The 27,859-nt window shown below is 37.5% G+C and overlaps 1 protein-coding gene across 1 annotated transcript; it reads left to right on the forward strand.

The window, feature by feature from the left end:
- The first annotated feature begins 1,263 nt into the window (after nucleotides 1-1,263).
- On the forward strand, nucleotides 1,264-27,859 carry PLEKHA3 (pleckstrin homology domain containing A3). Its single transcript, XM_090268114.1, has 8 exons — nucleotides 1,264-1,629; nucleotides 7,320-7,436; nucleotides 12,582-12,737; nucleotides 17,568-17,704; nucleotides 19,172-19,336; nucleotides 22,162-22,205; nucleotides 23,696-23,811; nucleotides 26,415-27,859. The coding sequence occupies exons 1-8, from the start codon at nucleotides 1,590-1,592 to the stop codon at nucleotides 26,540-26,542; spliced, it is 903 nt and encodes a 300-aa protein (XP_090124240.1). The 5' UTR covers nucleotides 1,264-1,589; the 3' UTR covers nucleotides 26,543-27,859.

Consider the following 27,859-nt stretch of genomic DNA (forward strand, 5'->3'; position numbering starts at 1 on the left):
CAGGACAGGCACAACTGAAAAACTGAATTGTTTATTTCTGGAATTTTCCATTTAATATTTTCAGACTGTGGTTGACCTCTGATACCTGAAACAACAGAAAGCAGAATTCCAACTGCTGAAAAGGAAAGGAAGGAACTTACTGTCTTTTCGGTGTTGGGCATTTTGTTCCAATCTCACAGCCCATACGCGATAGGGATTTGACACAAAGCCAGTCTTACCCCTCACATTTAAGAATGAAAAACTTTCAATTATACAGAAAAACTGAATTTTACTACCCTATTACCATGGCCTTACAGGTGTCACTTGGAGTCTATCACCATTTAACTAGATTTGATTTATTACATTTCCAACTATCCATCTCTGTATCAAGTTATCAATTCACTTTATTTCCAAGCGAATACCCAAAGACATTTTAGCAGAAAGGCTAAGGCGGAAATTAGGTTCTGGAAGGGGTAAGTTATTCTACCTCAGTGATGCTAAGAAAAGCCACAACACAGAGCCCGCTGTATCTGCTTTGCTTGAAGCCTTCAAGATTCCATAAATCTTAAAAGTATTGTCAGTTCTGTAAGAGGATGATCATTTCCAAAAATGATTTTTTAAAAATCCTAAAAGCCCCCATTTTTAGAATAAAATAAGTTCCAAAGTTTGATTTCATATTTTATACTCCAAATGAAGTTGTGGCTAGCTAAGGTTCATTTCTGACCCGATGACAATTCCTCGGGGCCCCTGGCTATTCCTGGCCAGGGGACTCTCAGTGGCACACTGCAGTCCGGGGACATTGGGATCCCCTGAATGTAAGAGTAGGAAGAAAACTAAATAGCAAGTCTATATTTTCTGGAATCAAAAAAAAAAAAGGCCAATCACCAGAAGGAACCTGAGGCTCTGTGATAGAAAACCTGAGAGGCCTAAGTCGCCGCCCCATTACGTACGCCCGGAGTCCCAGTCCCCTAGTCTTGGGCCCTGAGGCTTCGGTCCGGGCTGCGGCGGCCGGGGGCGAACCAGGAGCCAGCCAAGGGCCTGAGGGACGATGAAGAAACGCCCAGCACCTAGGTCTGGAGTCTCAGTGGGAGAGACGCTGGCCCGCCCTCGCGCAGCCTCCATCCCTCCGGGCGGGACGGCAGCTGGCAGCGCCCGCTCCTCCAGCCACGCCGCTGGGGAGGGGTTTCCAGGGACTTGCCGGCCCCTTTCAACCAGGAAGTGAAAGCGACGTCGGGGTCAATGAAAACAAACGGGGAGCCCGGGGGGAAGGAAGGCAGGCGAGGGGAAGGAAGGCAGGCGAGGAGGAGGGAGCTGCCGCGTTTAACGCGAGCGGGAGGCGGGCTGCGGTTACTGTTTTGTTGCTGTCGCCGCCTAAGCTATCCCGGGGATGTCTGAGCCCGCGCCTCGCGGTCGCCGAGCTCCACGCGGCGGCCGCCGTCCCGGCCTCTGAGGGCCCGCCACGTACCGGCAGCGCACGCGGGCTGAGGGGCGCTTGGGGCCGCCCGGGGAAGGGGTCCGGCAGGCTGGGAGCGGCTCTCCAGGCTCCGGGCTTACCCCATCACCGCGGCCGGCGTCGGGCCGGGAGGATGAGCGGCACCGGGCTCTGAAGCATGGAGGGGGTTCTGTACAAGTGGACCAACTATCTCACAGGTATGAGGGGTTGGGTGCCCTGGGAGGGCTTGGCCGGGGAGGCTCCTTCCGCTGCCTGGCCTTTGGTGACCCTCTGAATTGGCTCGCCTTGGTTCCCGGGATTAATCCCTTTCCGTGTCCCCGTTAGAGCCCCTCCGGCCTCTGCAGGAGACAGTGCGAGACAGCGCGCCTTCGTGAGGGTGGCAGGTGCACCTGACCACCACTTCTTTGCGGGAGTCACAATACTCTGTTTACTCCTGTAGCTTTCTGAACAATTCTCAGCCACTCTGCGCTGGCTGTTGTCATCTCTGACTTTATTCACACTTAATTCAGCATTTTGATCATGACTGAGTTTTAAGGGTCTAATTATGGCTGGAATGGGCTAAGATTAAAATTTAATTTTAAGAAATATTTTCTATATTTCTTTTAATTACCTTAGCAACACGTTTTTTTTTGAACAGTTTTCTTGTTGAAGTTTAAGCGCAGCAAGCATGATTCGGGAAGCTGTCCCTAGATAATGTTCTCTTAGGAGTTGGTTGTCAATGAGGTACCTTTGTTTTGGAATTCAGGTAGATGTGAGAAATAGTGAAAGAACGGGCAATATACCGAAGTGGAGCAGGCAAGTGAGTTTCACTCATGCAGTGGGTTGGAAAGAACTCCCCATTTAGGTTTTTCTGTAGAAATGAGACCACTACAGACGGCCCTTTTCCCTGACAACAACCACCTGACTTATTAAGACTCTTAAATCTGATTTCTAGTCCCATCTCTGCCATCAACCAGCAGTAAAGACAAGTCACTTAGTCTCTCAAGAGCTCATTCCGAGGCCAAAGTGATCAACTAGTTTATCCTGAAGGTGCCTTCCAGTCCAGAATTCTATGATCTCACCAAATTAGAGGAAAGGGGATGGGTTTTAAATAAGATTAAATAGCAAACAGATTTCTTGGTCCAGTATAATAGGCAACTCTTGACTCGCTGCCCACTTACCCAGCCAAAAGTATTATACCCCATAGTAATTGTAGGGTACACTCAACTTGTGCCCACCTGACATTGTGCAAAATTTGCACATAAACACTTTGAGACATAAGTACTGAGCTACAGTTGCCCCTGTTTTCTTTTTTTTATTAATTAAATTGCTATGCCAGATTTACAGTAGCAAATGCTTTATCATTTATGATAGATGGATGTTTTATTTTATTCACACTAAAATGTCAAACGATTTGTTTCTATAAATATCTTTTAACAGGAAACATTTAAAAATGAAGCAAATATTTTTATTAAGCATTTATATATTGTTTAGTTGAGATATTGTATTAACTTTAAGAAAGTAATATCTGTCATTTGAGATGCAAATGATATCTCATTGCAGATGTTTATTGTGCCTTGTGAGGTCTTTTGAAGGAACCACTTATGCATAGCCCAGAGCAATGGATGATTATTGAGAAGAGTCATAATTTATTACTGTATCGAAATATGGCCTTGGTTACTTGCTGTCTTTCTCATCTTCTATGGCGCTGAACACCAGCTGGTTGAGCTTTTAACCACATGTGCTTAAGGTTTTAGTCACTGCAGAGCATTTAAGTTAACTGCTAGTATTCAGTGTAGAAGCGTGATGAAATTAAATCTTTTGTTTGGAAGAATTCCATTTTTAAAATTCAAATTTGGCTCAATGGCATGCTGACATGCTGATTTTTAATTTTAGTTCATCTTATGTCAGAAGGCTGAGCAGCTGTTTATACTAAGTGATCTTTAAGGAACCTTCCAGTTCAAAATGACAGTGTTCTTTGAGAATCCTTTGTAGAGAATAAGGGTTTTAGTAACAGTTGTTAGTTTGAGATAAAAAGAATGTGGTTTTTTAAAAAATAGAATTTAAAAGAGGAATACCTATGAATCTTTTTTTTAAAGATATAGCCCTCTGTTTTATGAATGTGTGAATCAGTTAGAGATTGTTTTATTAAGTGTTTCTTCAAAAAGGTGTGAAGAGATAATGAATAGTCATAGATTAATTAACCATGCTCACCATTCAGGTTGCTATAAATTCTAAATGAATCATTTTTCTCTATATTTGTTTTCAAAACATTGAATCACAATATTGCAAGCTTACAGAATCACACAGGGCCCAGGGTGGAGGAGTGTGTTTTCACACACTCTGCTTATAATTTGTTTGCCAAGGTGAATTAGTGTTTGAGAAAATGTTTTCATCATTTCTGTCTATGCTCAATACAACATACTCTCATGCATATACTTCATATCCATACTTTCATGAATAATATGCAATATCTCACTTTTCTGGTATTTAATCAGTCACTGGAGAAATATATTTTTTTGTACCTGTATGTGCCAGGTACCATTCTAGGTGCTGGGAATGCAGTGATGAATAAAATAAAGTTCATGTACCAAAAGAACTTACCTTCTAATTTGCTAGGCCTCATTAAGGAATATAGTGTTTAATAAAAAAGTTTTCCAAGCATCTGAAACTTTTTTTGGATATCCATCTCTCTGAACTGTATTATGACATTCCCAGCTGTGAAATTTAATCTTTTTGTGATAACTCAGTTTTGTCATTTTAAAAATGTTACAGGTAAAGGCTTTTGGGTAGGCAAATCCTGGGTCTGTATCAGGATATAAGAATGATTTCCCCCATCGGTCACTGTCTTGGCACTATTTGGCCCTCAAAAAATGGAATTGAGTAATCATATAGCAGGCAATATCCAAAACGAGCAGACTGAATTGTGACTTCATAGTCACAGAAAGAACAGGGACAGTCACATTGCCTTCAGCATGGTCACCATGTTATTAATCAGTGAACTGTTGTAAATTAGTAGCATGCTCAATAGGATTTCAGGAAACACTGAGTTTGGCTTCCAAGAGTGGGAGCTGAGCTCTGAGAAAAGTCATCATCCTCATTCTCAGCTTTGCCTTAGAGCCAAGTCAGTTGATAGTTGCGTGATCTAGTCACGGAATAAATACTAACTAAATGAATGATTGCAGTCTCTAGCATTTCTGCCAAAGCTGTGCAGCAGCACAGCAAGAAGAAGAGGAGAGGTAGGGAATCCATGTCTCACCACAGGACATGCAGCTTCTATGTAAGAGACTGGAATTCATCCAGCAGCAGTCACTATGCACAAAGGAGTTTGCTTAGGAAGTGTATTTTATAAGAGAGGGAAGGTCACATTGTAGAATTAGAGAACTAGGTGGCATCTAAGGGGTCTTATATTTAATCCACTCATTTCAGAGATGTGTATTTTTGATATTTATTGATATAAAAAGATTTGTCCCAGGTTATCTGACTCAATGATAGTAGAGCTGGGGCTAGAGTTAAGGTCTTCTGTTTTTTTCCCCCATTATATCATAACCCAACTCTCTTCCCTTTTAGAAAAAGGAGACAGTTATATTGTACCCTGTATAGGCCTGCATTTGAGGATGGTTCTTATGGGTTGTTAGTGAGAAGGTTGTGAGCCAGAATAAAGGTGTTACTCCCCATATTTATGCTGATCTAGAAATTTCCTCAGAAATCCCTCCCAGCAAGAAGAGATAGATGCAAAAACAGTTTGGGTAAGGCTTATTGGTTAAAAAATTCATTGTCAGAGACTTCCGGCCAAGATGGAGGCCTAGATAGACACCCTGTGTCCCCCTTCACAACTAAGAAGGAATACAACTACCTCAAAACTAGAGACAACCAGAAGTTCCAGAAAATCGAGCTGCATGGAAGTCCAACGAACAAATATATAAAGAAATACTCATCCAGACAGGTAGGAGGGGCAGAGCTGGGGCAGAGAGGATGCAGTGTGGTGGCGGCAGCAGCGGTGGTAGCAGCATTGGTGGCAGCAGCAGGCCAGCAGAAAGCACAGTCAAACATTTTAAAAAGTTCAGATGGATACCTGGGGAGCACTCCCAGCATCAGACCAGACTGCACAGCTCACGGTTTCAGTGTTGGGGACAATAAAGCCTCATTACTTCTGACTGTGCAGACCAGTGGGGGTTGGGGTGGAGGCAGAAACTGCTGGTCTCTCAGCAGAATCTGCTTTTTCAAAGGGCCCCCATGGTCCTAGAACATCTGCAGACCCACCCTATCTGGGAACAACTGCCAGGGTAACAACTAGAGAGGTGTCAGGCTCATATGGAAGTGGGAGAAGTGCCTGGAAAAGGTGTAAGTACTGAGCAAGCGGCATTGTTTCCTCTCAGGCCGCACCCCCAGTACCACAACGTGGTAAAACAAGTTGCCCCGCACTGACGAATACCTAAGGCTCTGCCTATTACAATGTAAAAGGTGCGACAGCTCTACCTAAGACACAGAGGCAGACAAATACAGGAGCCTGTCAAAATGAGGAGACAGAGAGAAGTATGACCCAAAAGAGAGAACGGATCAAGATTCCAGTGGGAGAACTAAGTGATGAGGAGATAGCCAACTTAACAAACGAGGAGGCAGCCAACCTAACAGATGCAGAGTTCAAAACACTGGTGATAAAGATGCTGACAGGCTTGACAGATATGCTTAAGTATGGCAAACGCATAAGGGAAGAAGTAAAGGCTATGCACAAAACCAATGGTGAAGAGAAGGAAACTGGGGTTCAAATCAATGATTTGGAATATAAGGAAGAATAAATCAGTCAACTAGTACAAAATGAGGAAGCAAGAATTGAAAAAAATGAGGAGAGGCTTAGGAACCTCTGAGACAACTTTAAACATGCCAACAACCAAATCATAGGGGTGCCAGAAGGAGAAAAGGAAGAGCAGGAAATCGAAAGCTTATATGAAAAAATAATGAAGGAAAACTTCCCAAATTTGGGAAAGGAAATAGACATAACAAGTCCAGGAAGCACAGAGAGTCCCAAAGAAGCTAGACTCAAAGAGGACCACACCAAAACATATCATAATTAAAATGCCAAAGGTTCAAGATAAAGAGCGAATCTTAAAAGCAGCAAGAGAAAAGCAGAGAGTTACCTACAAAAGGGGTGCCTATTAGACTATCAGGTGATTTCTCAAAAGAAACTTTGCAGGCAACAAGGGACTGGCAAGAAGTATTCAATGTGATGAAAAGCAAGGACCTACAACCAAGACTACTCTATGCAGCAAAGCTATCATTTAGAATGGAAGGACAGATAAAGCGCTTCCCAGACAAGGTAAAGCTAAAGGAGTTCATCATCTCCAAGCCATTATTATATGAAATATTAAAGGGACTTATTTAAGAAAAAGAAGATCAACACTATGAACATTAAAATGACAACAAACTCACAACTATCAACAACTGAATCTGAAAAAATAAAAACATAAACTAACTAAGCAAACAACCAGAACAGGAACAGATTCATAGGTGTGGGGATCATTTGAAGGGTTATCAGCTGGGAGGGGGAAGGGGGAGAAATGGGGAAATGGTGCAGGGATTAAGAAGCATACTTGGTTGGTACAAAATAGACAGGAGGAATTTAGAATAATATAGGAAAGGGTGAAGCCAAAGAATTTATATGCATGACCCATGGACATGAACAAAGAGGGGTGGGATTGCTGGAGGGAAGCGGGGGTACTGGGAAGAGGGGAGCAAAGGGAAAAGAAATTGTGACTACTCTAACGACATAATCAATAAAATATACTTCAAAAAATTCATTGTCAGAATGTTATTTTAGAGCAAGGAAATAACGTGGATGGTAAGTTTTGAAATCATAGTTTTCCATGTGATGAAAGTAATTTCTTGTTAATTTGTTATGTTCTTGTAGGTTGGCAGCCTCGTTGGTTTGTTTTAGATAATGGAATCCTGTCCTACTATGATTCACAAGATGATGTTTGCAAAGGGAGCAAAGGAAGTATAAAAATGGCAGTTTGTGAAATTAAAGGTAAGTGACTTAGAGGAATGTGAAGTTATGTAAAGGTAAGTAAAGGGTTCTGCAGCATACTCCAAAAACAGGAAAAAATTATTTCTAACCAACTAGGGATCGATTTATTTATTTATTTGTAATCCTCACCCAAGGATATTCTTATTGATTTTAGAGGGGCGGGGGAGAGAGAGAGAGAGAGATAGAGAAAGAGATCAATAAGAGGGAAACATCAATCAATTGCCACCAGTATGTGCCCCAACTGGGGATTGAACCCACTACCTAGGTATATGCCCTGACTGGGAATTGAACCCACAGCCTTTTTGGTGTACAAAATGATGTTTCAATCAACTGAGCCACCTGACCAGGGCCAAGTAGAGATCTTTTAATACTATTTATTTCCTTAGCATCGAGGAGTGGGACTTAGCTTTGTTAAGTACAGTTTTTGATATTTTTCTCTGTAAACATACTTTGAATTACATTTCAAAGTACTAGTGCATGTCTTCCAATTTGGACTTGGAAAACAATATTTTGTGGATGCCACTTAAGTGTCCATGCTGAGTCCACAAAGTGTTCTTTTTCATCCTTGTAGAAAGGAATTGTAAAGATTGGAAGATGAACACTAAAGTTTTGTAGATTTTTTGATAAAGTATGAAGTCAGAATCATAAACTGGTTCTTTGCTGAATAAAGGATAAACTCTTCTAGGTAATAGAGATGTTTTCCTTTCCTTTTTTTTTTTTTCTTTTTTTTTTTTATCCTCCCCTGAGGACATTTTTTCATTGCTTTTAGAGAGAAGGGAAGGGAAAGAGAGACAGAGAGACAGAGAGAAAGACATTGATGTGAAAGAGAAACATCGATTGGCTGCCTTTTTGTACGTGCCCTGACTGGGGTACATATCCCAACTGGGGATCAAACCTGCAATGCTCCAGCCAACACTGACCAGGGCATCTTTTCTTTCTTTTTTGATGATCTTCAGCATTTTGAGGAGTACTGGTCAGGAATGTTGTAGGAAGCTCCTCTTCTGGAATTTGTCTGATGTTTTCCCCATGATTAGACTGGGGTTATGGGTTTAAGGGAAGAAAATCACAGAGGTAAAGTGCCATTCTCTTCACACCATAGGAAGAGTGCATACTATCAACAGGACATATCACTCTTAATGTTAACCTTGACTACGTGGCTGAGGCAGTGTTTGTCAGGTTCCTCTACTGTAAACTTACCCTCCCACCTCCTTTCCATACAGTGTTCTCCCAAAATGGGAGAAATAAAGCAATAAGTCATGCTGTAATTTTTACAAAGGAAGGTTTCATGGACCATTGATTCATTTGTATGTGTGGCTGGGGTGGTTGGGGTGTGTAGGGTGTAGGTAGGAAGGAAAGATCAGGCAAACTGATAATGAAAAGTATTGAATTCTTCAAAGAGAATTGAAGGAAAAACTAGGGCTCCAGAAGAGTGAATGTTAAACTCCTACAGGGAGTCATGGCTATATAAGATACAGAAATATTTCAGCCTGGTGTATTATTATTTGCACGTTCCCTGAAATACATGGGGTTGATTTTGTTCTTTTATTTTTATAAATCACACAAGAGAAGTACATTCAAAGCATGAGTTTTGTATCTTTTTAAAAAGTGATGGCTTTATCTTATCTTATTCCCCAGATTGAGTTCCAAGTGAGATTTGATGAGAATCAGAAATCATATTACATTCAGAGTTCAAAAATTCGCCAACCTTAAGGATTTCAAAAGACTGTTAAGTAGCAGAATTCTAAGGCAACTCCAAAATGTTTTTAAGCCATGGTAGCAATTTTGTTGTTGTTTTCTGCTCAATCACTTTATAAAAGAATAATATACTCATAGAAAAGGGCACAAATCTTAAATATTCAGTTTGAAAAATGTTCACAAAGTAAACACGCTTGTGTAAGCACCACCCAGATCAAGAATTAGATTATTATCAGCATCTAAGATGCTGGGATATTATCAGGTCCCCTCTGCACTAATCCCTCTAAAAGATAACCATTAATCTGACTTTTATCACCACAGATAAATATTAACATTTTATAAATGGAATAAATCAGTATTTTCTTCTGTGTCTCACTTCTTTCACTGAACATTATTTTTGTGAAATTCATCTCTGTTGTTCTGTGTAACTAGTCCAGTCGTTTTTATTGAGGTGTAGTATTTCCACTGTGTCAATATCCCACAATTTGACTATCCACTGTACTGTCAATGGGTGTTTTTATCTTTTCCCATTTTGGGACTGTTATAAATAAAGCTGCCATAAACATGCTAATATATTTGTTTTGTTGAACATATATATGCATTTTTGTTCAGTATATATCTGGAACTAGCATGGAATTGCTAAATCAACTTTAACAGATAAAAAACTACTCTTGATACTTGTTAAAACAGCAAGACAGACTGTTCAGGTCTGTAATGGACCTGAACTACAACAATGGGGTTTTGCAGTAGGGGAGAGAGATTGGGCTCAATTGTAAATACTGAATACAAGGAAAAGTGGGAATTTATAGTTAAGGAGCAGAATGGGGAATAGGTGGATGGAAAATTACTAAGAGGAAATTTCAGGTATACAGGGGGATTCTAGTCAAACTGACCTAACAGGATTCTTGTGAAAGGCAGGCCAGGGTGATCAGATTTTACCTGGGGGATGGTAAGAAAGAGGAATTTGGTCAGATAAGGTATTGATGGTGGTGGATTCTGGCTAAACTGACTTGGCAAGATTCTTGCTAAAATTGGACTCTACAAAGACAGAGATGGAAATCCAAGTCCTAGTCAAGCAAAGGGCTCAGAGGAGCCTGAATGAATTTTGATCAAAGGGAAAATCTTTGTCATAGGTAGTGCCAAACTGTTTACCAAAGTGGTTGTCCTGATTTATTTTTCAACTAGCAGATTATGAGAGTACCAGTTGCTTTGCACCCTTGACAAAACTGGATATTTGCTAAGATTTTGGATATTTCTAGTGTTAGTGCTATCTTATGGTGGTTTAACTTGCATTTCTTCCGTAAATAATGATGTTGATTATTTTTTCAGATATAATTAGCCATTTGAACTTTCTCTTTTGAAGTTCCTTTTCAATTCTTTGGCCCAGTTTCTAAATTGGGCTATCTTTAATGTTGATTTGTAGTTATTTATATAGTCTGAACGATTTTTTGTATTGAAAAGGTATTCTCCAACTCTGTAGTTTGCATTTTCATTCTATTAATGGTATTTTTTGATGAACACAAGTTATTAATTTCATTAAAACCCAGTTTGTCAATTTTTTTATTAGAACTTTTTATGTCCCACTTAAGAAGTCTTAGGTTACCTTCTTGAAAGTTTACTGTTTTACCTTTTATATTTGGGTTTATATTAGGTCTGTGATTTGCTTAAATCACAGGAAGGGGGTCAAGATTCTTTTTTTCTTTTTTGCCCACATATGGGTATCTAGTTAACTGAGCATTACTAATTAAAAAGACCAGTCTTTCACCCACTGCATTGTAGAGACATCTTGATCACAAAGCAGGTGACCATGTACTTGTGGTTCTTTTTCTAGACCTTTGCTCCATGGGCTTGTTTTTCTGTCCTTGTGGGAATATCACACTGTCTTAATTTCTTTAGCTTTATACTTCTTAATGTTGGCTAGTCTTCCCTTTTAGTTTTGTCAATTATTGGCCCTTTGCATTTCCTTAGACATTTTAAATTCTGCTTATAAATACCCACAAGTATTAGTTGGGATTTTGATTGGAATTGCGTTGAATCTATACATCATTTTGGGGAGGATTGTATTCTTGACAATATTGAGTCTTCTGATCCAATAGCATGGTATATTCTTATATTTAATTAGGGTTTTAATCTCATTAAATTTTTACTGTTTTACATGTAGCTATGTTGTCCATTTATCAAAGAAATTGGTGGTTTGGAAGCATTGTTCTTAAGTTTGTTGCCTTCTCGGGTGACTACTTTGGAGCGTACAACCCTTGACTAATACATAAATTCTGATCTGTTGAAAAATGAGTCATCTTATTTTAGTTTCATTTTGTAGAAACATCATAGGAAATTAGAGCATTGCTTTCTTTTAAGGTAGCTATTGGTGCTTTCACTAGTATTACAAAAAAGAGTTACTCTTGGAGCTTTGGGATTTCAGTGATTTTATCCTAGTCTAGAAATCTTTTGCTCCCATTATGGATCCTTTGTTCATTCATAAATATCATTACTTTGTAATACAACACAATGCTTCATTTAGGCCTGTCTCCTGATATTCTCAGTACATATTATATTTATTTCCTCATCTAGAACTTTTCTCATGCAGTTTTTCTGTTTCAGCTTAAGCAAGTCCTGTTTTCAAAAATCCCTCTCCTTGAAGCCTTTTTTATTTTCTTTCTTTTCTTACCTTTCTCTCATTATAACTGCACATGAAGTCTCTATACCAAAGAGTTCAACTTCAGGTGTTTTGATTATTTTTAGTGTGATAGTTTGTTTCCTCAGTTAAACTGTAACCTCTATTAGAACAAAGACCTCTTTTTGCTCCTGCTCTATCTTCTCTGCCATCACTGTTCCGAGCTGAGTAAATACTTGGTGATTAATGACAATGTAATACATTTAGTTTTACAACAAAGATTTAGGATTGGCTCAGCATAATTCTTGATTAGCTCTCTTTTGTTAGAATATCAAAGGAGGGTGTAGAAGAGGAGGATGGAGGGTAAGAGGAGAAGGTCTCCAAAATATTCATGCTTTCCAGGTTATTATGATATGCCCATTAGTTGAGAACTTTTGTTCTAACAGAAGCTGGCCATAGTTACCATTTATTGTGCTTCATCTATGCCAGGCACTGTCCCAGGCTAGGGGAATACCAAAGCAGAGACTGCCTTCAGAGAAATCAGTAAAAACTTTGTTATAAGTAGAATAATGTATATGTATTTAAGGTGGTACAGTTGGCCCCAAGGGAGGGAGTTCTTAGTTTTCACTTCTTAGTAGTTAATTTGATGGTGTTTTCTCTTTCATATGGCACTCCTACCAGCTGGGATAGATGTGAGAATGGTGGTTTGGAGGGTACCACTAGGCAGCCCCTTCCTTAGGAATCTGAAACATCTAAAACTGTGTAAGAGTGATGATTTCATTGTCCCCAACTTACTTAAGTCTGTGACTGTATTTCCTCTTTGTTGGTCATCATAGTCCATTCAGCAGACAACACAAGAATGGAATTAATCATTCCAGGAGAGCAGCATTTCTACATGAAGGCCGTGAATGCAGCTGAAAGACAGAGGTGGCTGGTTGCTCTGGGAAGCTCCAAAGCCTGTTTGACTGATACTAGGACTAAAAAAGAAAAAGGTAACTTCCCTTGCAGTGAGAATATTTTCTTACATAAATGTAAATTGTCATGTTTACTTATAGTAATCTATCCCAAAGAAATAATCAGAAATGTAGATTTACATACATATATACTTATGATAGTAAAAAAATTGTAAACAATGTAATTGAATGCAGGGGAATGGTTCAGTACTCTATACAGTGCTTCCACAGGCCTACATATTATTATACATGCAGTAAAATATTCACAAGGAATTTTAATGATGTGAGGAAATATCCAAGATTAAATGATAATTGAAAAAAACAAAATTCAAATTACATATATCCATTAATTGGATAGCTCAGTACAGACGTGTAAGAATTGATCAGGTTATTACCTTTGGAAAGAGAATTGGTGAGAAGGAGACTCACTTTTTACCGTATACCTTTTGACTTTATCATGCACATATACTGCCAGTTTAAAAGGACTAAATAAAAATCAAAAGTAGACTTCCAGTCAAGATGGCAGGGTAGGCAGACATGGCTCACCTCTTCTCAAAATTACAACTAAAATATAGAACAACCATCATTCAGAACCGTCAGAAATCAAGCTGAATGGAAGTCTGACAACTACTGAATTAAAGAAATCACATCCATCTGAACTGCTGTGAGGGACACAGACACAGAATGGGCTGGTCCCACACCTACGTTTGATGGATAAAAATTGGGGAGGGATATTTCGGGAATGAGAGTCCCAGCCCCACACCAGGCCCCTAGCCCAGGTTTCCAGTGCCAGGAAGATAAGTCCCCACAACTTCTGGCTGCAAAAACCAGCTGGAATTGAGTTCGTAGAAGAAAGTTCTGGAGCCCCAAGCAGTTTACCTTAAAGAACCCACACAGACTCAACTATTCAGACTTACTCCCTCTGTGCTCCATCACTAGGGGGCAGCTTGAAGGGTACCAGTGGCATACTGGGAGAGGTTGAAGTGTTGGCTACTTGGGAGAGCAGAGGCCATTGTCCCTTTCCTGAGCCCTGCCCTCGCAGAGTCATGGAACCAACAAGATGGTGCCACATCTGAGACTCTCATCAACCTAGCTAACACGGTTTGACCCACCTAAGAAATCCCCAGATACTTTGCCCCTCCAGTTATGGGCCCACCAAAGCTGATTTTCTATATGAGTGGCTGATCTTGGATCATGTTTCACAACTTCCTAAATCCTCCCAAACAAGCAACAGCTGGCCTCGGTGAGCCCCAGGCCCAATACTAGCAGCAACCAGCCTAGAGTCATAGCTTGGCACCACCTGGGAATCTTCAAGCCCAACATAGTAGCAGCCATCTCAGCTTGCTTTATAGCTCAGGCATGGTAGCCTCAGGCAAACCACAGGTGGGGGCTGGCCTTGGCCTGTATCATCAGGGAAACCTTGGGCCTGTGCACCCAGTGGATAGCTACAGACCATTTGTCGGAACACCACCACCCTGCCCCCGCTCAGCTGATTCTCCACAGAGGGTAGAGGCTGGTGTTAAGTGGTCACAGCCAGTCCTTGCAGCTGACTGGCCTGAGTAAATCCCTCTCATTGACCAACCAATAGCAATCAAGGCTCAATTAAAAGAAGGGTGTACTTAGCCCAAACGAAGGGCACACCTTGAGGACCTAGCATGGGTGATAAAGGAGACTGTGCCACTGCACCCTATAGGACACCTACTACATTACGCCACACTACCAATACACTGAGTCAAAGCAGCTCTACCTAATAGAAACAAACCCAGTGAGGTTGCAAAAATAAGGACACAAAGAAACATGGCCCAAATGAAAGAACTGATCAGAACTCCAGAAAAAGAACTAAATGAAATGGAGATAAACAATCTTATCAGATGCAGAGTTTGAAACACTGGTTATAAGGATGCTCAAGGAACTCAGTGAGGACCTCAACAGCATAGGAAGGATCCAGTCAGAAACAAAGGATATACTAACTGAAATAAAGAACAATTTGCAGGGAAACACCAGTAAAGTGAATGAAGCCAAGAATCAAATCAATGATTTGGAACATAAAGCAAAAAACAACAAATCAAAACAAAAAGAAGAAAAAAGAATCCTAAAAAATGAGGACAGTATAAGCAGCCTCTGGGACAACTTCAAGCATTCCAACATTTGCATCATAGGGGTGCCAGAATGAGAAGAGAAAGAGAAAGAACAGAAATCAATTTGAAAAAACAGTGAAAGAAAACTTCCCTAATTTGGCGAAGGAAATAGTCATGCAAGTCTAGGAAGCACAGAGAGTCGCAAACAAGATGAAATGTAAGAGGCCCTCTCCAAGACACATCATAATTAAAATGCCAAAGGTTAAAGATAAAGAGAGAATGTTAAAAGCAGCAAGGTAAAAGAAGTTAGTAACCTACAGGGGAGTTCGCATGAGACTATAGTTGATTTCGCAAAAGAAACTTTTCAGGCTAGAAGGGATTGGCAAGAAATATTCAAAGTCATGAAAAGCAGGGACCTACAGCCAAGACTGTTCTATGCAGCAAAGCCATCATTTAGAATTGAAGGGCAGACAAAGAACTTCCCAGACAATAAAAAAACCAAAGGAGTTCATCATTACCAAACCATTATTATATGAAATGTTAAAGGGACTTACTTAAGAAAAAGAAGATCAAAACTATGAATCGTAAAATGGCAAAGATACATATTTATCAACAATTGAATCTAAAAAACAAACTAAGCAAACAAGAACAGAGACAGAATTATGGATATGGAGAGCATTTTGAAGGTTGCCAGATAGGAGGGGGTTGTGGAGGAATGGGTGAAGAGATGAGGGGATTAAGAAGTACAGATAGGTAGTCACAGAATAGCCATAGGGATTTAAAATACACTACAGGAGGTGAGTAGCCAAAGAACTCATACACGTGACCCATGAACATGAACAATGGTGGGGGGATTGGCTGAGGGATTGTGGTGGGGGGGATGTTGGGTAGAGGGGAGCAGAGGGGGAAAAATAAGGACAACTGTAATAGTATAATCAAAATATAATTAAAATTTTTTTTTAATTAACAAGAAAAACATCAAAAGAAAGCAAATAACTTATGGTATTGAATTATATGCATATATAATGTGAAAATAACAATAGTATTTATATTTTGGTAGTAAGATTGTAATGTTTGATTTTTCTTTTCTATGTTTTTAAATTTTCCAAAATTTTTCATTGACCTTATATTACTTTTATAATAAAAACAATAGAAGTCATTTAAAATAGTGAAAGCAACTAAAATTATGCATATTAAAAAATGAAGGCTAAGGATTAAACTTAAAACAATTTTCAAATGTATGAAATTAATATCATGGTAATAGTATGGCTAAAGGTAGGATAAGAAGGAATGAATACTCACATTTTCCAAAAGGTGGAAACAACCCAAATGACCATAGACGTAGGAGAATGGAGAAACATAGTATGGTATATACCTACAATGGAATATTAAAAAGAAAGGAAATTCTGACACACGCTACAACATGGATGAATCTTGAAGATATTATGCTAAGTGAAATAACCAGTCACAAAAGGACAAATATTGTATGATTGCACTTAATATGGGTACCTAGAGTAGTCAGATTCATAGAAACAGAAAGTAGAATGGTTGTTTCCAGAGGCTAGGTAAGGAGAGATTGGAGAGTTTGTGTTTAATATATACAGAGTTTCATTTGGGGAAGATGAAAAAGTTCCGGAGATGGATAGGAGTAATGGTTGTATGACAATGTGTATGTAGTTAATGCCAGCAAACTGTATATTTAAAAATGGTTAACGCAGTAATATATTTTACTACAATTAAAAAGAAGGAATGGACTTAAATAGGGTAGAAGTTTAGGTTAAATGGGCACATAGAGCTGCTCTGGTCCACTCTGGCTAGAGTAGCTTTTTGGCTAGTACCATAAAACGGTGCCACTATCTCAGAGATGGAGAAGCACCAGGATCTGCCATGTGTCTTTTTTTCTTCTTCCTCTGCTGCTTATACCTGTAGTAATTTAGAAGGTATTGGTAAACTAGTGGCTGAGATTATGGCTGGATGTTTAGTCCAGAGATATTAAAAGTAAACTCATTTAAAAATACTGAAAATAATATAATGTAAAAATGAAGTTATGAAAGGAAAAGAAGAAAATAAATGGATGTTTATGTACAAATGTTTTAATTACATAGAAATTAAAAACTTTTGTATGCCAAACTATACACTAAAGAAAACAGGGTGACAGATCTTGAAATGTATTTGCAGTATATAGGAGAGGTGAAAGATTGTTAAGTGTGTAAGAAGTTTTATAAATTATTAATTTGTATATTATTAAGAGAAAACTCAAACATCAGAACTGGAAGAATGAGTTAAGGACAAGAAAAACCAGTTAACAGAAGAAGAAATATAAGCACATTTCCAATGAAAGATGAGTGGTGGAATGGAAATACTTTGTGTAAGACAGTCAGTGGTCATCACCTTGTCTCTAAAAATTAAATCTACCTAAACTTCATGAGAGAAATATGACTGCATTTTTTTCCTATTTATCTGAAGGGAAGGTAGTTTCCTTAGATCCTTGTATGCTATTTCCAAGGTTTCTCTCTATAGGTATTATTTGTTGTTTTATTTTAAAATGTTTTTTCTTATCCTGCTTAAGAGAAAGAGGGAGAAAGAAATGTACCTTGAGGGATGCAAGAGGCCAGAAGGGCAGAGTGCTTGGAAAAGAGAGAGCCTCCTGGGGAAAAGAGAAGGGAGTGGGGAGAGGCCCGGCATGCTCCATAGAGAGAGCAGCTCTCTTACTTTTTTAATGATCCCATTTGTTGTTTTGCCCCAAGATATGAAATCAATCTAATTGAGTGTTTATGTATGTTCCTTTTAGAAATAAGTGAAACCAGTGAATCTCTGAAAACCAAAATGTCTGAACTTCGCCTCTACTGTGACCTTTTAATGCAGCAAGTTCATACGATTCAAGAATTTGTTCACCATGATGAGAATCATTCATCTCCTAGCATAGAGGTATAACAAAGATGATCCTTTCATGTCTGATTATGCTTTGCAGTACACTGATGAGTGAGGGAAGCATTTTCAGAATGAGTTATTTTCAGCTATTTTGAGCTTTGACTGGAGACTATCTGGAAATCTGTAGGATCATCCAGGTTGTATCTGTGCAGACAAAGGAAAGCAGGAATCAGCACATTTCTTCAGGGAATCAGGACCTATCTTTGCAGCCAATCGATAATGAGGTAGTTTGAGGGAGGAAGAAGCATTCCAGGATTTGTTCTGCAGGCTAACTATTTAAATTCATTGGGCAGTTGCTATTCTTCTTTTCTAATAAAGTCATAACATAATTATTGAGAGTTGATACTTAGGTTTATGATTTAACTTAAAAAATATTCTCACAACAGTGATGTAGGAATAAAAACTCAGAATAAAAACTCAGGCTATGAATTAGGCTTACTCTTTCTGATAAAGTAGGACTAGTGAACCCTATCGCTTTCTGGCAAAATAGTCAGTGCAGTTTCTAGTCCCCTTTTGCCTGGCTTGGGAGAAGTGGGACAAGAAATCTTGCTACCTCTCCTGTGACCTTCTGCTGTTGGGGAGGAATCTTGTGTGAGGTAGGTCGCATTTGGTTGTAGGTACATTAGGCCCTATGGCCACATATTGTGTCACCACAAGCTTTCTGGAGGTGGGTGCCTTCACATTTACTGTAGCAGCTCAGGGACAGTATCAGGGACCCAGGCTTTCTCCATCTTTCTGCTCTGCCATTCTTGCTGTATTGGGTTTTTCTCTTAAGACCCAAGGTTTCAGGGTGACTGCCAAGGCCACACAGAGGCAGGGGGTGGTCAGGTAGCCTTGGTAGAGAGAAACTCTCAACTTGCTGTCCTTGGCTTATATCAAGAGACAAGAAATTCCAGAAACTTCCCAGCAGACTTCTCATCATGTTTTTTTGCCTTGGTCAATGGAAACTAGGAAAACTTAGGTTTTGACAAAGGGCCATGGAATAGCCATGACTGGCTTAAACCAGTCTGTATTTACCCCCCAAAGTCAGGGCACTTTGCTGTCCTAAAAAAATTAGGAGTGTTTATTCTGCCAAAGAAGAAATGGGAGAATGGGCCTGCGGTAAACATGAATTGTGCCTGCTATTAGGTAACTCGCCAAGTGTTCCACTGCTGTGATCGCCTTTGGAGTTCAGATAGTTGTAAAATCACTGTTGAGGTTAGGTTTATTTAAGATGAAGTCTGTACACAGTTTTTCAGTATAATAATGGCTTAAATGTAAGACTTATTTTTTCTTAGAATCTAATTTCATACATTGTTTACCTGAGAGACAATTATTATTCAAGTGTTGCTTTAATTCTTATGTATTATAAATAGATTTGAATGTAGCCTAGTCAGGTGTCCTGCTTATTGCTTTATTGTACGGTAGCGCATGATTCCACATAGTTGTGTATAAGTCTGTTCAACTCCATGTGTAATTTTACAGAACATGAATGAAGCCTCTTCTCTACTTAGTGCCACATGTAATACGTTCATCACAACGCTTGAGGAATGTGTGAAGATAGCAAATGCCAAGTTTAAACCTGAGATGTTTCAGCTGTCCCATCCGGATCCGTTAGTTTCTCCTGTGTCACCATCTCCTGTTCAAATGGTTGGAACTTTTTTTCTTCTAGTAATATTGCATGTTTCAATTTTTAAGAGGAATCTGGCAGGGGGAGGGAAATAGTCAACAGGTAGGATTTTTTTTTATTGTGTTCATATTCTCTATTGGAGCCTTTTATTTGATGGGTTCAGCATGTGCAAAGGGCATAATCCCCTGCCCTTGGAGGGGCGGTGCCATTTACCCCAGAGTGCCAGGGAAATATCATAATGTTCTCTTGAGTGCTGTGCTATGAAAAAGGTTGGGGAGAACTGTTCTATTTGGTAAAAACATAGGATAGGGATAGAATTAAGCTAATCTTCACAGGAGTTGTAAGGAATTTGAAGCAGCATGTTACAGGGGAAACAGGGTTTTATAGTCTGCAATTGGGTTTGAACGCCCTGAGCAGGCAAGTTTCTTAATCTCTCTGGACTTCAAGTATCTGTAAAATCAGTGCCTTCTACATCAGAGGCTCATTGCAAAAGGTCTGGCCTGTTTATGTTAGGTGCTTAATGTTATTTTCTCAGATTTGATCACTGAACAAGTACCTTTTTGTGAGGGGCAGTGGATCTGTTGTCCTTTTTAAGCTAACCGACTTAACTCTAGCATGCAGTGGGGAACTCTCAGGTGAGACAAGGTTTGATGAGGCTGTACATTTTTTTCATGAAACAGTGTTCAGGAGCCCTTTTATATAAGGAAGAATGCCACCTGGCTACTAGTCTAGCAATTATCTGAAGACTTATTTATTCAAAGAAATAATAGGGTATAGCTTATTCCTCGGTTCTGTTACTCACCTAGCAAATTTAGTTATAAGAGATTTAGTAAAGATTATTATCTAAATTTATTTAGATCATTGTTTTTTAATCAATGTATGATGGACTAATAGTGTCTTCTGGGATAAGTGTACTGTGAAAAAGAGCTTTATGACCAGATTAGTTTGGGAAGTGCTAGGTTAACTTAAACAAATTGGGTTTCCCTGTCTTCTCTGTTGTACCTTTTATGCTAAAGTGTATTATGAATCTCTTAGAAGGAGAGGTGGTGCTGAAATTTATTTGAGAATTAAACCCTTTTTGTTTATTTTTGAATAAATCTCATAGGGCTGTAGTATTCAGTAGAACACAGTCTGACAACATTGCTTTTAGAACAGTTACAGATATACTGTGAAATGTTAAATAGCACATACAGCTGAACAAAAAAACGATCTTTTGAATTGGATGTTTGGTGCTGTGTTCCTGAGATTGCTGTACAAGGAAATCACTGTTTGTTTGTTTGTTTTTTATTTAAGGCATACTGTATAGAGTCAAATACAATAAAAATACCTCAGACCCGCCTTGTTCTTGCATTAAACTTCTGACAAAAATGCTTTCTATTAGTCTAGAGAGGTCATGTATGTATTATGTATAAGAAACTCGATAACTGTCTCTTTTAAACCAAAAGCTTTTATCAATAAAAACATTAAACCAAAACTTTTTATCAATATAAACATTGTAGGAAATCCGGTGAGAGGCTGCTGTTCACTTTTCCTTGCTGTGCCATTTTCCCTCATACATAAAGCACAAATTGTGGCTTATAGTAATTAGTTTTGGAGACATATAGCATGGAAAGTAAGGTCAGACAGTATTCATGGGCATATCCTTTAAAAAAAGGTAACATGAAGAAATGAAAAATAAAGTTGAAATAGTTGAGAATTCCAAAATTGATAACCATTTTATGTAGTTATTTTCATTGTGTCTCTCTTAAAATTAACTTACATTCAATTATACTTCATATCATCATGGAAGTTCAAACAGTGGTCACTTTGATCCACAGATTAAGAGATAATTGTAGTGGGGATGTCGGGTGAGTAATTCTAAAGAAAGTGATATCTGTTCAAGGAAATATTAATGTCCAGTAGCATCTTAATGTCAGTCATATTAGATGTCCCTGTACTACAAAGTGGATGAGTGATAACTGTTATCATTTCAACTAGGATCTCTTAGTGCAACTGGTGGCTCATGTTACAAATGTAGAAGGCATTTATTTACATAACACAAATATTAGACTTGGATTGGACCTGTAAGACTCTTGAGCCTTGTATATAAAAGCAACCATTCTTAGCCTTTAGTATAATAAACTCCGTTCTCTTGCTATCTTGTTAAACATTGAAATAATCTGTTTTACTTGGCCTCCTCTTTTCATTTTTTTAGTGGATTAGCCAAATCTTCTAAGTTATGCTTAGTATTTGTCATATTTATTAATGATCTGCTTAATAAATTTTATTTATTTGTATTTTAAATATATGTTTTTAGAAACCTATTTGAGGCTTAGGGTTCTTCTGAGTTCTTTAAACACTTGAATTATTAATGCCATCTTCCTTGAAAACCACACTTTAGAACATCTATGTAACAGCTACCTGAATAATGAATGGTAAAGAGAAGCTTTGCTCCTAGACTCTATTCCTGTCCTTTAAAAAATAGAGAGAGGGATTTATTAGAATATTTTCTGGCTTACTTAGACACACGTTTTTGTCAAAAATATTGATTGTTTTTGAGACTAGTTAAGTACACATTTTTTTATTTATGTATACACACACAAACACACATATGATATGAAATATAAAATTTGGTTTTTAGTATTGATAAAAGAACCCAGCATGGTTTTGGTATGTGTCGAAAAGGATTCCCATTAATGGTTATTAGAGAGAAAGCTTGACATTGTGTTAATAATGTTACTTGAGGATGTAAAAAAAATTTTTTTTTGGTCAGCCATGTTTTTTCTGAATGAAGATAATAATATATGAGAGCTGCTTTATTCTACTTGACTAATGGATTATGCTTTTTTCTTTTTTTAATTTCTAGATGAAGCGTTCTATCAGCCACCCTGGTTCTTGCAGTTCAGAGAGGTAAAATAACCTTTTCTTTTGATCACGTCTTCTCAAAATTATACCTACTTAGGGAAATTCGTTGGACTTTTAACATAAAGTGGTATGGAGTGTAAATTCTGTGTGGGCAGAGTCTGATTCTGATATGCTCAGCATTTTTATCTCTTTTAATGATTAGTATAGGGCAGTAAAGAAAGAAAATGAGGGAATAAATTAACCAGCAAGGTAAGCACCTTGCCAGCTATTGTACCTTTTTCAGATGTTTGAAATGATATCAAATGATAGTTTATAGAAATCCATTTTTGACATATCAAGGCTCTAAAGCTTAGGCTCATTTTACTACAGCTTTTTATAGCATCTTATGTTCATGCTGAGCTATTGTCCAATGAGAGCTAAAGATCTTACTGAAAAGACAGAAGAGCCAGTTGACATTTTAAACTATCAATACATTTAAAACATTTACCTTCTAAACAGATCTTGCCAATACCCCAGGCTATTAGAGTATTCCTTATCTTGGTAGGTGATATTCTTTTAAATTGCTATGGTTGTCCTATTTGGTTCATTTGAAAGTGATGAGATTATAGTGACTAGCATTTCTCTACTTTAAAAATAAGTGGGAATGGAGCTCTTATTATTGTTTTATCACCTTTTTTTCTCCCTCTGATTAGTTTGTAACTTTTGATTGAACTATCACGTGCTCAGGAGTCCAGTGATGTACTCTTTATATCCAATCCTATCAAAAAATGAAGAGTTTCACCAATTGAATTTTCCAGAAAAATAGAAACTTGATCCCTTTGACAGAATTTTATGAGAGAAATTTTTCTGACCTGTATTTTATTTTTTACCTTATTAAATAAGATATTATAAAAATTAAAAAAAAAACTTCATTTTCTTCTTGATGAACCAAGGTCATTAACAAACCAGTAATACTGGGCTTTCATACAGTGATAGCTAAGATGCTATTGAGTGGAGATGATTTGTTTCTGTGTTGAATTTTTTAGACTGATTTTTCTAGTTTTTAATTTTTCTAGGCTTGTTTTTTAAAAAATAGTTTTTTTAGCCTCCATTTGCCATCTTTCTCATGCTGCTGTCATTGAGTTGACCTCTACAATGCTCCCAAACTACCTGCTCATCCTCCTTCACTCTGCCTTTTTAAATTAGATATGGATTGACACTGGATCTGTGCATTTGTGAAATCCGTAACTTTTAGTTTTCAGACATTTGTTAACCCCCTGATATGTCTACTGTCTAGCTGGATCTTACTCTATAAAAGAAATCATTTTCATTGTACCCCTTTTCCATTTAGTTTGGCTCGAGGTCATATTATCCAAGTTATCAGCCATATTCTAAACAATTTGACTTACTCGTGGCCTGACCTCTGAACCTAGAACTTTGGACATAAAGTAGTTCCTCTTTTATTTAAAGAGAAGTCATTTAAAACTCCAGATAAGTTGAGGGTATTTTCATTTGTTTAAGGCCTCACATCTTAATGCTTTTTATTTAATTTGTAGGACTAGCCACTCTATAAAAGAACCAGTGTCTACACTTCACCGACTCTCCCAGCGACGCCGAAGAACCTACTCGGATACAGACTCCTGTAATGATATTCCTCTGGAAGACCCAGACAGTAAGTTAGATGGCATCTCTTTCTTTGGTCTATTCATCAGAATTATTTTGGGGCTTTGTAATTGTTGAAATGAAGAATACTGACAAGTGAACAATATACTTGGGCCCTTAAACTTAGTACTGAATTCCTTAATTGAGAGTTAAGCCAACAGTACATAATCAATAGGAGCTCATATATCCTTATACAAATGCCTTTATTATTAACTAAGATGCGCTGAGTATCTCATTGTAAATACCATATCTTAGACTTACATATAATATCAAAATATTTCATTATCACTACATTTGCATTTAAAAATATTTTAGAAGAAAAAGAATAAATTGTGGGTAAGATTTAGAGCAAGTTCACAGTTCTAAGAAAAAATAAGAAAATAAGAAAAAAAATAAAAACAAGTTCTGAGTTCAAAGAAAAAAATCAGCCCTGTTAACTAGATCATTTGAAATGGCCAAGGAAAGTAATTTTTTACTGCTGGTTGTGGTCAATTATAGGAGCATTTATTCCTGTACCTTTTTTTCCCTTACTACTTAAAGGGGGAGCATACTGTGATTTAATATTTTAGGAAAGGCTTTGTGATTTATGTTAAATTTTAATTATTTTTCTCTTCAGGGAAAACACTTTAAAAGTATGTCAGATTATTTAGTTAGATAGTAGTGACCATGATTTCCACTGAACACAAATGTGGTCTTATCACAATTCCATTAATAGGATTTTGCTTTTCAAAATCTTTATTGAAAGCCTATGAAGCATGTGGGATAGAAATTACAAATAGTTCCTAATTAAGGAACAGATTTTGTTCCAAGAGTGTATTTGTGAGTTAGTTGTGTGGAACATAGATTTTATTTCCCTTGTGGAAATGACATGACAAATGATGGTTTGGTTCTTTAGGTTGCCTAGAAAAGCCCAGTTAATTCATAGTATGGCTAAATGGGAAAACAAATGGTTTTGGATTTCTAGTATTTGAATATATTGAAAATGTTAATTAAGATAGAGTTGTTTTACTTAACCAGGTTACACAGGTTTATTTAGAGGAGAATGTAGAGTTCATGAAGGTGATGAAGATTCTAAAAGGGACTCCTGGCCATTTTCAGATTTTTGGAAGTTGATGGTATTTTTTTATGCCCATTTTTATTATAGAACTAATTATCTACTTGTTGATATAGAGCACAACTCTGCTCATTAGCATTTTCAGTGTAAGTTGGGACAGTGGATAAAGAAATGAAGAAAGGAAAGTTTGGGTGAGGGTGATAAGGGGAGGGGAGAAAGAAACTTTCCTGGACCAATTTAGTACAACTTTTGGGAGGTACAGAAAAGAGAAAGAGGGTTCAAGAGGTTAGGTATGGGGAAAAAGCTGTTATCTGAGGCTGCTACTAGGTATTCTGATTTACCTGGTTCTTTCTTCCTTCTATCCATGACCCTTTTAACCCAGGGCTCATGAAAAAGTTTTATATGCTGCCTTGTACTTTTGTCTCAATGCTACTTCCCTTTTTCTTTAAGGGGGACGCTTTCGTTTGCAATAGCTAAATTAGTTATTTTAAAGCTAGCCAGTTTTTAAAAACTGTTTTAGGCAGAGTTTTCATATAATACCTAAGTGTAAAGCCTTATTCTATTTAGAATTCCTCAATTTAGTTGTAAAGAGTGTAACAAAACTAATCACACACACATGCATATGTATTCATATACATACATGTATCTCAGTTCTTTATAACTTTTTTAAATTGGCAAGTGTAGGCTAGGTCAGAAGTTTTATCTTTAGATTTCCTTCTGTTTATCCTAAAGTTTAGTGTCACAGTTAGTTGACAAAGCAGAGATTGAATTAGTGCTCTTTCTTAGGAAGTACATGTTTTACAATTGGCAGTCTTAGTTGAAAGTCTTTATCCTTAAATATTCTTTTCTTTGAGAGATGGAGCCGCTCCTATTTTTATTAACTAGATTTAAAAAATAAAAGTAATAAATATTTATGTTAAATTGAAACAACATGTACCTATAGAAGTGCAACTGCCTTGGAACTGGACCATGCGTGTGTTTAGGTGTGTTCACCTGCAGCTACAGAGGTAGTTTTGAGTTGCATTCCAAATGGAAATATGGGAAGTTTCAGTGCGAGTGGCCTTGTCAGCTTTGCTCAGGAAGTCTGGTGATGAAAAGAGCAAGACCTGACTCAGCCCTATTTCTGTTACCAATTTTTGATCTTGTGTTTGGCATGTAACCTTTTTTTGGGTCTTGGTTTCTTTGCCTAAAAGCAGGGAGGTTATTGACATTATTAAAACTGTCAGGCTGAAAAACCCATAGTTAATTAATAAAGACTAAATTCAATTCAGCAAATATTTATTGACTCCCCATTATGTGCCAACCATGGTTTTAGCTGTGAACAACATAAATATCTCTACCTCAGATAGTTTCATAATTTACCTTGAGAATGTTGAAGTTTCTCCTTATAACTGCCAATAGTAGAGAAGTTAGATTTTTCTCTATTATAAAAATGATCAAAAAACTAGCAGGAAGTTAAAGGAATTCATGTCTCTGAATAGAAAACTTTAAATGTTCTTCACAGAGGATTGAAGTTAATATTGATGAGCTGTTTAACCTTCTAATCAATTTTTTAATAGGGCCTGTTCACTGTTCAAGAAATACACTTAATGGAGATTTGGCATCAACAACCATTCCTGAAGAAAGCAGACTAATGGCCAAAAAAAAATCTGACTTGGAAGATCCTATTTCATCCTTCTCTTCCTGAGGAAACAGAAGTGTCCAACTTCCTCTAAGTATTGCTATGCAAAAGCTGCTGTAATTAAACTATGTTATAGGGAGTAGTTTTTCCCTTAGGATTTCTCTGCACTTTATAGTATAGTGTGAAACAAACAAAAACCACATACCTTTGAAGTGTATTTTATCTTTATATAGTTTATTTGCAAGAGTATTTTCCTAATAACTTCACAGTATGAATGTGCATCTCTTTTTCTTTTTAAACAAATGATGGTGTAACATTTTGACATCCATAAAGACAAATGTAGATATTTTTCTAAAAAACTGTGAGGGACTGACAACTTATAGTCAGTGTATTGTAGCTTATAAACATGAGATCTTATAAACATAAGGTTTCAGTTTGACAGAAGTGTGATATATGTAACTTGTGCCATGGACCAAATGGTCACTTGACCCTAGCTGAAAATGAATTACAATAGCATCTTGATGGTGATTGTACTGTATTCCTTTAAGCAAAAAGGAAACATTTAATATTCTAAATATTTTTAGCCCAAATACCATGACATTGAAGATTTTTTACAAACCAGATCGTGCTGTCCTTCATATGTGAAGTTGACACTACTGATTTGTCAATACCAAATGTTGGGTTAAAGTATTTAATTTTTATTTATTTATTTTTCTGTTGCATCAAAAAATGACCTACCAAATTTAAGATATGTATACATTGTTATTTACACTGTTCTAGAAAAGAGGTTAATGTTGTAGTGACCTTGCTCACTTCCACCAGAGAAATAAATGACTTTCAATGAAGAGGATTTTAGTGCTTTTTTTTCCTCCTAAAATAGACATTAAGCTGCAGTTTTAAGGTATTAATGTTTGCAGCTCTTTAGAATATCTAGAGGCATTTTTTATTTATAAATATTTATACAAAAAAAGGAATTCTCTCAAGGAGATTGTTCTGTATCACTTGAGAATGGCATTATTTAATTGAAGAACAAATAGCATTTTTTGGGTAGTTTCTGTCCATATCTATTGTCAGTGTTTGCCTTGTAAACTGTTCTTTAAATTCACTTTGAAGTGATGGTTTTGTCCAAGGTCTTGAATGGGGAGCACTTTAAAACAAACTGGTTTGGTGTTTTTAAGGTAATAATGTGTTTAATAAATATGGGGTTTTTACATTCAAACTCGTATAATACATTGTATTTTTTTTACATTTGTTGGTATGCTGTCTAATTTTTATCACGTTTTAATAGGATTCATTATTGCTTTGATTTTGTTTGTATATTCAGACCTCATAGTGAAAACCCTATTGAGGCACATTTTTTATTTTATTGTCTATGAGCTTAGA

The sequence above is a fragment of the Furipterus horrens genome, unplaced genomic scaffold, assembly GCF_987537825.1.
Source record: "Furipterus horrens unplaced genomic scaffold, mFurHor1.1.pri manual_scaffold_1, whole genome shotgun sequence".
Classification (NCBI taxonomy): domain Eukaryota; kingdom Metazoa; phylum Chordata; class Mammalia; order Chiroptera; family Furipteridae; genus Furipterus; species Furipterus horrens.

Bases quoted from the DNA above. Each gene is read 5' to 3' on its own strand.
- PLEKHA3 (XM_090268114.1), top strand. From the start codon at position 1,590: ATGGAGGGGGTTCTGTACAAGTGGACCAACTATCTCACAG. The intron at 19,337-22,161 runs GTTGGAACTTTT...TTTAATTTCTAG, and splicing joins CACCATCTCCTGTTCAAATG to ATGAAGCGTTCTATCAGCCA. The intron at 22,206-23,695 runs GTAAAATAACCT...TTTAATTTGTAG, and splicing joins GGTTCTTGCAGTTCAGAGAG to GACTAGCCACTCTATAAAAG.